The following is a 12274-nucleotide window of genomic DNA, read 5'->3' as shown; positions in this document are numbered from 1 at the left end:
CCATATGGTGGTGCCAACCGAGCCCGAAGTCAAGAGGCCGGCCGCCTGGCCCTGCCAAGCACCCTTCCTCCTTCCCGCGGCCTGGGTATAGGAAGGACGCGGGCACGCATCAGGAAAGCAGGCATTTTTCTCACAAAGGGCATACGGAATCTCCCGCTGCAGTGGGGCACTTTTTGGTGAGACAACCCGGAGGGTGGGGCCCTGAAGGACGCTGGCCGCAGCTCCAAAGCTCCTTATTCAGAGGCTCAGGGGGTGAGGGCCTTGGCCCATCTAGGCCTCAACTTCCTTGCCTCCGCCTTACACTAATGCGCTAATATATGCACCATGCCCAGAGCGGTGCTTGACAGAATGGCAGCTTCATCCCTAGGACTTTCTGGTCCTGGCTCTCGGGCAGAAGCCAGACGTATCATCTTGGTCACTGAGCTGTGCCCGCTAAGAGCTAGGGTGCCGGCCAGGACTGAGTATGTCAAGCCAGAACGCAGTGGTCAGAGAGCCTCTAAGGAAGGTTCAGTTTGCCCAGTTTCAGACAATTTTAATTGAGCCTAAAACAGCATATATTCTAGAAGATAGAAAAGTCTCTACTTGCAAGTTATGTGTATGCAGTAGCAGTACTAGCTACATAAGCCGTGTGTGAAAACGGTTTGATATTTCTGTTCTGTAACAATCTTTGCAAACAGGCATTACCAGCTCTGGTGAAAACGCTGACTTTTACGGAAGGGAAGTAGTCTGCCCAGGTCCTCACAGCTGGATCTGAACCAGGCTCTGGGTGATTTTGAAACCTGCTTCTTCCATGAGACTGAACTTTATCCACGTTCTTTACCAAGAAAATCAAAGACAAACCACAATCCAAGGCCCAGAAATCCCACACAGTGTCGTCTTGTCTCATCTACCTCCCTTTCCCCAGCCCCCTGGCTCTCTGGTCCTCTCCTCTCCTGTCGACCTTCACAGAGGACCGACCTTCACAGAGGACTGGTCGCAGGGAGGCAGTCTCACGCCAGCTTCCCTGCTCAGCCAGGCCTGAGTTGCTCCCTCCAAGATCATCGGCCAATACCAAACCAACCCTTGAAGCCACGCGCTAAAGCATCGCCACCTCCAAACCCAGCCCACCTCCCAAAACACAAGAGCTGGCTGCAGCTGGAGCCGTGCCCCCGCCCCAGTGGGAAAGTGCTCCCCGAAGCACCCCGGGCCTGGCCTGGCCTCCGCCCTGCTCCCCTACACCTGGACGGAAGGCCACTGGCCTCCTTCCCACCAAGCACAGCACCGTAACTGCCCAGCATCAGTCAAAGAATTTCCCTGCGTGACTCGGGCAGGTGCCTCGGCTGGAGTTCTACAGCTTGAAGATCCATCACTGGGCGCCCACTGCTGAGCAGGGAGAGCTCAGCTTGCAAATGACTGGCCTAACCTCCACATTCGGCAAGACATTCCACCTTCCTTTCTAAATATTTAGAATCTGAAAACAGTACCAAACGAACATCTGCAGGGCCTGTCCCTGATCGGAAACCTTGTATCTTTCCAGAGATTTACAGTCCTGCTTTTCCCATGTCTCCAGCTGTCACACAAAATGACCTCTTACTGCAACTTCCTTTTCAACAGGTTGGTACCTGGCATGCAACAAGCCTTCCCAGTGGGGCCCAGGTGGCTATCTGCCAGAGGGCACCTCGGGCCTGTCTCACCTGAAGGAGGGACCATCTGGCTGCGATGTACTTACCCAAGGACTGCTGCTCACCGCTCCTCCCCCAGCGGCAGGGATTTGCCAAAACACTTTATCTACTTCGCTTTCCAGCTGACATCCCTAAGGGTCTTTTGTTGGGGGTGGGGGAAGAAAAGGCCAAAGTGGAGGAGACGCATGAGGACGCCACGTCACGGGAGCTTGGCCTAGGGTCTGCTCCGTCAGACTGCTGGGGTGTGGCATGACCCCTGTGAAACGCAGCTCAAGGAACTGTCACTGTTAAGTTACCAAGTTAAAGACAGTCCAGGAGAGCAGCTTTCCATCCCATTCGCTGGCACTGAGCCACCAGAATTGAGCACGAAGGGGACAGCACAAGGCCCGCCCCGCCCTCCAGGGAAGGTGGGACACTGAAGAGCCCCACTCACCTAAGCCATGGCCCTTCTCCAGATGGGGCGGGCACAGAGACAGGACAGCAGCGGAGGGGGGGGGGGGGGGGCACACTGAGGCTCTTACTCTCTGTGTTGCTGCGCAGTGCCCCGGTCTCGGTGTGGTGGGGTCTTTCCTGACACACACGGGGCAAGAGTGAGTGTGCAGCTGCAACGAGGCTGCGTTTCCAAAGGAAGAGCCGAGGCTGGGAGACTGTGAGCAGGACTCAGTGCAGAACCCTGCTGCCCACATCCTGGGGGCACCTTTTGCCAAGCCTCCAAAATGTCTCCTGACTGGTCCCTCCTTCTCCACTCCTCCTATCTTGGTCCTTTTTATTTCCTACCCTGAGGCTGACACCACCTCCTTCACTGACCTCCTGGCCACAGGCTTGTCCCCTCCTGCCTTCTCGAGACTACACCCACGCAGGTCCTGGTCATCTATCTCTTCAGGATGCCACTAACAGCCTCCCCTGCCGGCCACCCTCTGTGTCAGCCAGCAAAGCCATCTTTTGAAAACAGATCTGATCAGATCACTGCACTACCTAAAAATCCCAGAGCCCCTCTCACAAGCTCTGGCGGTGAACGTTCTCATTTGGTAAACTCCTACAGGAGAACCCAATGAGGGAGGCGCCCACGGGTGACGTGCCAGCACGCTTCCGGGACCCCACTGCTCTGGCCCCACCCCCGATGCCTGTTCCTGGCGCTGCGGGTCCATGGCAGCTGCCCATGCCAGCTGCTGGAGGGGCTGCCAACAGAATGCCACTGGGGCCTATAGGGCAGTGTCCTGTCTACACTGAGCCGAACGCTCAAAGCTTTTCTGTGCAAATGTTTTCTTAGCAATCTACTGAGTGCCAAGCACAGTGGACAGGTTAAGACCAACAAATGTAGCATGGTAGAAAGCAGCCTATGTTTTGTCTAGGCTGACAAACCTGGGTTCAAATTCCAATTGCCCTCCTACTAGATAAGTCAGGATGGGAAATTGTCTCAATAGACTGAACCTCAGTTTCCTCACCTGTTAAACGGGAACGGTGACTATCTCGCTCACCACCTCCTCACAGGAGACGGCCTGCAGCACCATACACATTCCCCTTTTATCACTGACTTGCTTACCTCTCCCGGAGCCTCATGGCCCCCATCGCCAGAGCCACACAGCCATTTCCCCGGGGTCGCCTGGGACACACGGCTAAGCCCTCAGCCCTCATTTCCCGTGTGCTCAGCGGCTGCGCATCATTAATTAGACCTGTCTCCCCCACTGCTCCCTGCCCCTCCTCTCACAGTTACTTACATTGGAAACCTGCCCCAGCTTTAATGCGGCTCAGATGAGTTATGTGACCGGCCATTAGGATGATGACAGAAGCATGAGTTTCCTCATTAAAGCCCAAGAGCACAGGCAATCCAAACAAGACCCGCGGCCCCGGCCCGGTGTGCTGAGGGCAGCCGCTCATCAGGCCTGTTTGGCTTGGCAGGAGGCACTGCTCACGGCAAGCCGGAACCAGACCCGGGCCCTGGGCTGACAGCTCTGATTTAAACTATTAGGAAGACTGAGGATTAAATATTTGTCCAGGTCACTGTAAAATGGGTGGAATTATAAACAGCGCAGAGCAGTAAGTGATGCAGGAAACAGTCTCCGGATACACACTGAGGACTTTCCACCACTGCCCAGGTGACAGGCGGTCGGGGAGGCAGGCTGTGGTAGAGCTGGCTGCCTGGGGGTTCAGCTGCCGCTCCCCGTCAACAGTTCCTGGAAGACAAGGGCCCATTTCCATGCACAAGAATGGGCTATGCCCCTGGGCAGCATTAGCCTTGGTTCTGGGATGGCGTGGGCACAGCCCTGCCCACAGGCCAGGGCAGGGAACCCCCAAGACCCTCTGTGTCCCAGCCTGCTACTCTATTCACTGCACCACCACCTGGTCAGGCTCACTGATATACATTTTTTTATGTTAAAAGAAATCCTTATTAAGCTGGGAACTACTAAAATGGGGAATGGGGAACGGGATCTTGGTAGAAGGTGTCTCCCTTGAGGGCGTTCTCAAGGATGTTGAGCTTCAGCCAATACTGACTTCTCTGAGGCCAACTGTCACTTGTCCGTGCTCTCTCTTCCCTTTACACAAAGCACCCCACCGCATGACACAAGGCTTTCCCCTGAGATCAGGCTGTCAAGGATCCTAAAACATGGGTCCTTAGACAGGGTCTTAGACCTGCTTAGAAGTCTGAAGCAGCATCTGAGGTAGAAGCGCTGGGAACTGGACTGAAGGTGTGCCTCCGTTAGAGCACACCTAACGGAGGCACACCTTCAGTCCAGTTCCCAGTGCCACTCAGACACACCTACAACAGGAACCAACCACAAACAGAGGCGGAGCTTCCAACCCCACCCGATTTCCAGGCAATGGAGAAGCTCTGGAGGTTGAATCAATAACCAATGACCAATAAGTTAATCAATTGTCTGTGAAACAAAGCCTTCATAAATCCCCACAAAGGATGGGGTTCGGAGAGCTTCCAGGATGGCTTCCAGTGCCGCCAGGCTGGGCCCCAAACCCCCCGAGGATAGAAGCTCTTTGGCTTGGGGTCTCGCCCACTGTACCTCTCCATTTGGTTGTTGAGACGTGTCCTTTAATACTCCTTATAATACACCAGCAATCTAGTGAGTAAATGGGATTCCTGAGTTCTGTGAGCTGCTCCAGTAAATAAACTAAACCCCAGGAGGACACCGTGGGAACCTGATTTACAGCTGGTTGAACAGAAGCACAGGTGACAACCTGCACTCACCACTGGTGTCTGAAGTGCTGGGGGACGGGTACTCTTGTAGAACTGAGCCCCGGACCTGAGGGCTCTGACGCTGTCTCCATGGCACCCTGCTGGTGTCTAAACAAGTGCTTACTGATGGCACGGGGACCACACCCCTCCCACAATGGAACTGGCATAGAACCCAAAAGAGTAACATTCGTCAAATTTTAATGTGCACCTAAATTACCTGGAGGGTTTTGTTTTAGTTAAATTTAGACCCTGATCTGGCAGGACTGGGTAGGGCCCAAGATCTCTGCATTTCTGACCAGCCCTCAGGTGATGCTGATGCTAGTCTGCCAACGCTGGTCCTGCCTCACCTCAGAGCTGCAGCCGGGAGTCTCTGAGAGCCCGCCCGTCCCCGTCCCCGTCCCCCTCCCACTCCCACAGGGCTGCTCAGTGACCAGAGACGGAAACAAACAAAGCACCGCTTCTCAGAGCACAGCAGGGGCCCGAACTGCCACCATAGGGTGAACCAGAGGAGGGTGAGGAGAGAGACCTATGGCCACACCTGCAGTCACCTGGTCCCAGGACAGCAGGAAGCCAGCCAGGAGTCAGCAGGCAGCGTTCAAGCACAGATTCAGCTCCAGGGGCACTTGTTTGAAAATAAATAAATAAATGGTAGTAGATTTACAGCTGGCTAAACAAGCTCAACTTAAAGAGAGTCCTCAAAGGTAACGTGCAAGTAACCAAGTCAGCTAACGCCGCATCACTGAAACCCAGCTTCAGCGTAACTGACACGGCACAGTGGATAAAAAAACAAAACAGGAGGACAAATGTAAAATCTCATTAAAAAAAGGTTTGCTGCACAAGAACAGCATGGGAGATGCCCGGACCCTCAGTGGTTCATGGGACAGAGATGGGCAGGGGTGCCAGCAGGTGGCTGCTCTGAGACGCCAGCCGAAGCCATCCTGGGCACAGTCTGGAGGACGGTCGGATCAAGCTGCCATTTTTTATGGAGGCTGACATAAAAGGGACAGCCTGTCTCTCAAAGTGGCAAGCTCCCTGGTCCTACCCAGGGAGGGTGACAAAGGTGTCCTGTCGGGTGGGAGTGGGCTCTGAACTTGTCCAATGTCTAGACCTTGTGTGATTCAGGTAGTCCTTGGACTGCTCTGGCCAGGTGTTCTCATTTTTTTTTCTACCCCAACGTTAGAAGAGGGGAGGCAGTCAGACAGACTCCCGCATGTGCCTGACCAGGATATACCCAGCACGCCCACCAGGGGGCGTTGCTCCTTTGCAGCCAGAGCCATTCTAATGCCTGAGGCAGAGGCCATACAGCCATCCTCAGCACACGGGCCAATTCTGCTCCAATGGAGCCTTGGCTGCAGGAGGGGAAGAGGAGACAGAAAGGAGAGGGGGGAAGGGTGGAGAAGCAGATGGGCACTTCTCCTGTGTGCCCTGACTGGGAATTGAACCTGGGACTTCCACATGCCGGGCTGACACTAAGTGTTTTCAACTTTGTTTTTTTTTTTCTTTTCTTTTTTTTTTTTTTCTTTTTTCTGAAGCTGGAAACAGGGAGAGACAGTCAGACTCCCACATGAGCCCGACCAGGATCCACCCGGCACGCCCACCAGGGGCGAAGCTCTGCCCACCAGGGGGCGATGCTCTGCCCATCCTGGGCGTAGCCACGTTGCGACCAGAGCCACTCTAGCGCCTGAGGCAGAAGCCATAGAGCCATCCCCAGCGCCCGGGCCATCTTTGCTCCAATGGAGCCTCGGCTGCGGGAGGGGAAGAGACAGAGAGGAAAGCGCGGCGGAGGGGTGGAGAAGCAAATGGGCGCTTCTCCTGTGTGCCCTGGCCGGGAATCGAACCCGGGTCCTCCGCACGCTAGGCTGACGCTCTACCGCTGAGCCAACCGGCCAGGGCGTGTTTTCAACTTTGAAGAGTACCCGCTGGCCTACACTAGAGGGTTGTAGTGAAGGTTGCTGGGCTCCATCCCTGGAGCAGTGCAGGGGTAGAGGATGGAGGGATGGGACAGATGGACAGAGCTGAGCAGAGAGCAGGCTTGCCAGTCTTGGCGGTTACTGGTCACTACCAGGCACCCGCACACAGAGGCCAGTAACCTACTTAGATGCCTAAAGCAGACACTCCTTCTTCTGAATCCTTTTTAACTTTTATTTCAGCCTTTTCCCTCCTTTTGTGGGACCCTGGCTACTGTTCCCCAGCATCCTGTTGCCAACTATCTGGGTCGACTCTCTGGCTCTACTGTCACTCTTCATACTGCCCCCCACATGATAATGTCCATCAGTTCTCTCTGTAGAAAGTGCTCCCCACCAGTGTCTACTGTCTGCTGCCTGCCCATACCCCTCCCCACCCTAGGAGAAAAGCAGCCAGGTTTCACTCTAGGAAACCAACGCCCCTTTTCCGTCTACAACACCATGGAGAGTCCCATGACCCCTGTCTGACCAGACTCTTCCTCCCCTACAGCCTCAGGAAATGATTCTGTGATGGACTGGCAACCATATCCGGGCCAGGGCAACATCTCTGGGGTATGGTGGACCAACTCTGAGACAGCAGCTCTTTCCCCCGGGCCGCCAGGGGCCACCAGGTAGAGACACAGGGTCCTAGAGGCACAGTCACATCCGAGACTCAACCATGCTGAACGAGCCTCAGTTTCTCATATATGAGCTGATCATTCCCATGTTTGTTAAGAGTTTTACTTCTATCACTTACAACCAAGAAGAGCACTAATACATGATTCCAAGTCACAACTGAGACATTAATTCATTTTGAAATACCATCAGCAGTATGTCCTCACCGCCACAGGCGCACCTTAATGGAACACCCTGACCCACAGAAGAGCTCCCTGACTGAATGTCAGGAGTCACTGCCAGACATGCGGGGCGATCACGGCAGGCCCAGAGGCGGGACAGGAGCCCTGTACGGGATAGCTGCTCACCCCCCCCAATCAGCTCTGAGGCTGGTGCCAGCGGGCACTGGCTGCCTTACCTGTCTGGTGAGGCTGCCTCCGAGGTTCATGGTGCCAGAGCCGGACTTGTTGGTTTGCAGCCACAGCATCACCGTGGAGGTCAGCTTGTAGTGGGCAGTGCGGCCGCTGGATTTCTCCTGGGGGACGAGATACAGAGCAGAGCCTTACATGCAGCCTAAGCTGAGGAGGGCGTCCGCTGGCTCCTGAATTTGGGGCCATCCTAACACGCTCCTTCCTAGGACATCACCATAACCCTACCTTTCTTATAAAATACCGAATGGTTTTCTTTTTCCCCACTGATGAGAGAGAAGGAGAGAGAGAGAGGGAAGAGGGAGGGGAGGAAGAGAAAGGGGGGGGAGAGAGGGAGGAAGAGAGAGAGGAAGGGGGAGAGGAAGGGGGAGGGAAAGGGGGAGAGGGAGAGAGAAGGAGGGAGGGAGAGAGGGAGGAGGTGGGGGAGGGAAAGAGAGAGGGAGAAAGAGGGAGGGAGAGCCTGACCTGTGGTGGCGCAATGGATAAAGCGTCAACCTGGAATGCTGAGGTCACCGGTTCAAGGCCCTGGGATTACCTGGTCAAGGCACATATGGGAGTTGATGCTTCCTGCTCCTCCCCTCCTCTCTCACTCTCTCTCTCTATCTCTCTCTCTCTCCTCCTTCTCTCCTCTCTAAAATGAATAAAGTCTTTAAAAAAAAAAAAAAGAAAGAGGGAGGGAGAGAGGAGGGAGGGAGGAAGAAGAGGGAGGAAGAGGAGAGCAGGAGAGAGAGGGGAGAGAGAAAGGAGAGGGGGAGAGAGGGGGAGAGAGGGGGAGAGAAGGAAGAGGGGAAGAGAGAGGGAGAGACAGAGAGAGACATCAATTTGTTGTTCCACTTAGTTGTTCCATTTAGATGTACACTCATTGGTTGCTTCTCGTATGTGCCTTGACTAGGTAGGGACTGAACCCGTGATCTCAGCATGCCAGGATGATGCTCTATCCATTGAGCAACCTGGCCAAATGGTTTTTAAAGGGACTGAGTCTGCAATCATGTTTGTTTCTTTTGGGATCTTAACCATCACTACTGTAATCTTGATTTATCTGTATCCAAATGGCTTCAGGACTTTTAGGGATTAACGGGATTATGTATCCCAGCACCCTCTTTAAGAAGCATCGGCTAGAGCGCAGGGGCTGCACCATTTGGCATGGCACCTGCATTAGAGGCCCTGGGCCGCCACTGCTGGGGAGCTGTACCTGTACTTCCACCACGTGGATGGAATCCCAACAGCCTTTGATCTTCTTTGATCCATCTCCAGCCTTCTTTATGAGGATCACTCCAGCAAAGCCATGATCCAGATCCCAGAGGTAGACAGATGAGACGCCGCCCTCAAAATACCTGCAGGAAACAGGCCCGTGTGCCCATCAGATGATAAGCCCATCAAACTACAGACAGCCTGCCCAGGTCCCAGAGCTGTCCCTCGGCAAAGGTCCCCCTAAGTGCCTGTCTGGAATGAATGACCCTCCTGCAATGGTTCAGAGGTGATCCTTGCATGTATCCTGAACATCCTCCACCCACTGGCCAGGGATGGAGGTCACAGAAGGAAGACGGCTCGGGAGTTCCCAATGTGAATCTGAGTCTGAGGTCTGCCATGTCCTCTAGCTTTGTGGTCTTTGGCAAATTTACCAAACTTCTCCCGGCTTCAGATTTCACCCAGATAAAGGGTCCAGCCAAGTACGTGACATAAGAGACACTCAATAGGGTCATTACTATTGAGTTATCATTACTGTCCGATATTTCTATCTTTTGTGATGCTTACTTTACAGGGGAGATAAAGAAAAATACAGCAGTAAGTGCTCCCCCACTCAGAATCCTCCCGAGCCTGGGTACACCAGGGCTGCCGCCATCTTCCAGAGCAACCTGCTGCAACCCTGTCACCAGGAATGAAAGGCTAAGCTTGGGATGAGCTTCTTCCTCAGGCCTGAGCCAATATGAAAACATTCCTAATTAAGATCAAACGCATGAGGGAAAGGCCAGAGGAGAAAAGAAAATCAGGCCAGGCTCCCAAATCCAAGAGACCAGAGAGCTGTGAGGAAGCCAGGGGCCCGAGTCAGCAGAGGAGCCCGGGAAGAGGGGAGGACGGCTGGTCCACCGCCGTGCGGGGCCCCCCAGGCTGCTGACGGCCAGCAGGAGCTGCACACTGCCGTCCAGGGCTCGCACACTCTTTACCGGCAAGTCTGGTCTGTCTGACCCCAATTAGCCCCCGTTCACCGGTGTGGCAGGCACATTCTGGGACCTGCCAGGAGTGCGGCCTCAGATGTGAACAGAGAGCAGGCGGAGTGCAGTGGTGAGTGTGGGTCCCAGCCCCTCCGGTGACCAGCTCCGCTCATGCGCTTACCCACCCAGCAACTACTTAAGGCCACCAGGCACCAACTCTGTAAGCTGGGCCTGAGAACTGTTGAGAGACAAAACCAACCCTGACCAAAGCTTACCTTTGGTTTTAGTAACAAAAACAAGTCCTAAGAGTAAACATGTCTGTGAATTATAGCTCAATAAAGCTGTTATATAATAAAAATATACATGGTAAATGTTAACAGAGAATGAGAGTAAAGAAACACGAGAATTTGTCCTTTTCTGTGCAAAGGTCAGTATGTGGCATATAGCAGTATGACTGAGGGACAGTGAGGCCCCTTCTCCTGTTAGCTAGGGCAGGTGGCTCTGCCTGATCCTCTGGTTCTAATCTGCTGCAGGCCTGCTGGGCATCCAGGGTGCTCACCAATGCCGCCCCTTCCTCGAATTCCTCAGACAGGCTGGGGCCTGCCCACTGCCGCAGCCACCACATCCTGTCCCCACGCTCCATCCCTGCCCCATCCATTGTGATTAAGCCTTCAAGAAAAATTCACAACCCTGCCACTCCCAGCAAGTCACCTGGAGGCAGGTGAGGGCAGGCCTACCAGGGCTCCTCCGGAGATGCCAGCCCCAGCTAAATGTCAATCAACAATGGAGGGTGGGGAGGGGCTGGGCCCCAGACAAGTGCAAGTGCAGTCCTGAGACAGGAACAGGCAGACACTGTGGGGGCCCAGCGCTCAGTGCCTTCCCAGGTGACCTCCAGGAAATCAGCCCACGGTGGGTGCTCAGGAACCCCCTCAGGAGGGATTTTCCTCTTGTTCCAAATCTCTTCTCAGCACCACCCCAACACACGCTTCCTGGGGCCCATAGCACTGGTAAATGCTTTGGTCTGGGACCGCCCTCAGGGAACGGCACACTCAGGCGACCTGAAATGCTCCTGGGACCTGTGGAGATATATCAGTCACTTCTAGCTGAAGCCCTCGTACTCAGGCGAGCTCGCAGCAGGGGCTCCCTAGCCCTTTCTGGCTTCTTCTGGACTTTGGTGGCTCCCTCGGCCTGCAAGTTCACTAGGAGGCACCCCCTACACTACTGAGGGGGGAGAGGCACGGCCGCCAGCAACCTGGGAACACCCGTCCTGTTGGTGACAGATGCCTGGGTTCTCCCCCCTGGTTTTCCCCTTTAGTCTACATGGAGGGAGACATCAAAAGGGGAGAAACAACAACCTGAAAAAAACCGGGGCTTTTCCTGTGCTGGCAAAAAGGATGGGCCAGTAATTCCTCTTTTCCGTAGGCCATCCTGGAATGAGGGCTCAAGGCCCACTGGGCACTGACACCCTCCCGCCCTCAAGGCTCAAGGCCCCAAACCCCCAAACCCCAAACCAGAGGGTGGTGCAGTTCTGGTCCGAGACTCGCTGCCCTGTGTGATGGAACAGCGGGGAAAGTGGGCCAGGCTGCCCAGGAAGGGAACAAGGACAGATCATGGAGTGACTGCCCTTGGCGACACTACCTGGTGACCAGTTCCAAAGCACCAGGTGGCCTACAGCTGATCCCCTCAGTCGTATCTCTCATGTTTGTTTTCTCCCAGAAAAACAAAACAGCAACATGAACGTATTACAAGGTAGAACCGGCCATTTCCAGTCCCACACCCCTCCATGGCCCAGGTCCCGTGGCCTGGCTCCTGTGTTGGGCAGCTGCTTCTCGGTTTGCTTAGCTTCCCGTGGGCCACACTGACCGGTCCCAACATTTCAAAATACAGGAGAGAAAGGAGGTAAAATGCAACTCAACTCTGACCTCCATGTGGGTTACTATTCTCCCAAATTAAAAAAAATTGTGAAGAACATTATAAAAAAAAGGAAATTTAAAAATTAGCCCACAGTACCATATATCAACTTAGTCCATAAATCTGATTTTTCCAAATTTGCTTCCAGTCCTTGTCCAGACGCATAACTTTTATGTAACCGTAAGCCCAGCACCGGTGCTGCCTTGCGCTTGGCTTTTCTCACTTGGCAGGGAACCATTAGCACTTTTCCACGGAGCTACACGATCTCCATAATTGTTTTTAATAGCTGGGGTAGTATTCCATTGGGCAGTACCCTAATTTACAGTCAATTTGACTCTAATAAAGACATGAGGGCAGCGGAGTCAGGGGTGATGCT

The 12274-nt window shown here is 54.2% G+C and overlaps 1 protein-coding gene across 2 annotated transcripts in view; it reads right to left on the bottom strand.

Annotated features, from left to right (window-relative positions):
• CAPZB (capping actin protein of muscle Z-line subunit beta) overlaps positions 1 to 12274 on the bottom strand; it is a 135419-nt gene that overhangs the window by 9831 nt on the left and 113314 nt on the right. For both annotated transcript variants that reach the window (XM_066270283.1, XM_066270282.1), the window contains exons 5-6: positions 9027 to 9168; positions 7825 to 7941 (exon numbers count right to left, since the gene is read on the bottom strand). In XM_066270283.1, coding sequence (XP_066126380.1) covers positions 7825 to 7941; positions 9027 to 9168 — 259 coding nt within the window. The remainder of the gene's footprint in view (positions 1 to 7824; positions 7942 to 9026; positions 9169 to 12274) is intronic.

The sequence above is a fragment of the Saccopteryx bilineata genome, chromosome 3 (assembly GCF_036850765.1).
Source record: "Saccopteryx bilineata isolate mSacBil1 chromosome 3, mSacBil1_pri_phased_curated, whole genome shotgun sequence".
Lineage (NCBI taxonomy): Eukaryota > Metazoa > Chordata > Mammalia > Chiroptera > Emballonuridae > Saccopteryx > Saccopteryx bilineata.
This window is presented reverse-complemented; position numbering and strand designations above follow the sequence as displayed.